We start from the raw sequence: 1,071 nt of genomic DNA, 5'->3' as shown, positions 1-1,071 counted from the left end.
CAGCAGCAGGCAGCAGCAGCAGCAGCATGAGCAGTGGCTTGTGGGGCGTCAGTACACAAGAGGAGAGACTGCCTCTCGCTGGGCTGCAGCTTGCGAGCTCTTCGGATGTTTTTGCATGCGCTGCTGCACTGCAGCAGCTGCATGCAGTGGCGCTGCTGCTGCTGCCTTTTCAAGGAAACCATGCGCAGCAGCAGCAGCAGCAGCAGCTGCAGCAGCAGCAGGTTTTGATGAAGCAGTCTCTTGGTTTACGCTTGGTGCTGTTCCTGCTGCGCTCCCTCGTACGGCCACCGCTGGGGTCGCTGCCGCTGCTGCAGCAGCAAGCAGCAAATGTTTGTGGTTTAGAGGGGGAAGCAGCAGGCGTGGAGCTGTGGCTGCCAGTGCAGCAGCAGCGGCGACGAGCTCATGTTGCTGCTGCACTGACGAAGACCTTTGCTGCTGCAAAGGCCCTTGCTGCGCGCTGCTTGAAGCTCTGCCCCCGCTGCAGCAGCTGCAGCAGCTGCAGCAGCAGCAGCAGAATATTCAACTTTCAGCAGCAACACTCTGCTCTGCTGGAGTATTCTGCTGCTGCCAGCCCGCCTGCCTTACAACCTGCTGCTGTTGCTGCTGCAGTCCCTGCTGCTGCTGCATGCGCTGCCAGGAGCACAGCAGCAAAGGCAGCAGCAGCAGTACTTCGCTTGCTGCAGCCTCTCGTGCGGCTGCTGCGCCCCCCACCCCCGAAGACAGTGTACATACAGTGCATGTTCATCCCCGCTTCTGGGAGTCACTGGCTGCTGCCAGCTAGCTGCTGCTGCAGTGCAGCAGCAGCAGCTGCTGCTGCTGATTTGCGTCCGCACGACTTCTCCTTCCCTCCTAGCCGGTGCCGCCCCTCCCCACCCGTTGCAGCTCATTCGTCTACAGACGCAGCGCAGCAGCAGCAGCAGCAGCAGCAGCAGCAGCAGCAGNCTTGCTGCTGAGGTGTCACAGCTCCAGGCAGCAGCATTCTCCCTCTTTCTGTACTTTTCAAAAAAAAAATTAGGCTACCAGGCGTGTGCAGCTGCTGCACTTATAAGTTTCATTGCTGCTGTTGCTGCA

General features: G+C 59.8%; 1 protein-coding gene across 1 annotated transcript in view; it reads left to right on the top strand.

Moving 5' to 3' along the window:
• Positions 1-1,071, top strand: part of EMH_0057690 (uncharacterized protein) — a gene marked incomplete at both ends in the record, with an annotated part of 9,446 nt that overhangs the window by 940 nt on the left and 7,435 nt on the right. Inside the window, one exon of the mRNA XM_013501089.1 lies at positions 4-689. Coding sequence (XP_013356543.1) covers positions 4-689 — 686 coding nt within the window. The remainder of the gene's footprint in view (positions 1-3; positions 690-1,071) is intronic.

Source organism: Eimeria mitis, genomic scaffold, assembly GCF_000499745.2.
Source record: "Eimeria mitis Houghton genomic scaffold, Emh_scaff63, whole genome shotgun sequence".
In the NCBI taxonomy this organism is placed as follows: Eukaryota; Apicomplexa; class Conoidasida; order Eucoccidiorida; family Eimeriidae; genus Eimeria; species Eimeria mitis.
The sequence above is the reverse complement of the archived record's forward strand: the minus strand, read 5'-3'. Positions and strand labels throughout refer to the sequence as shown.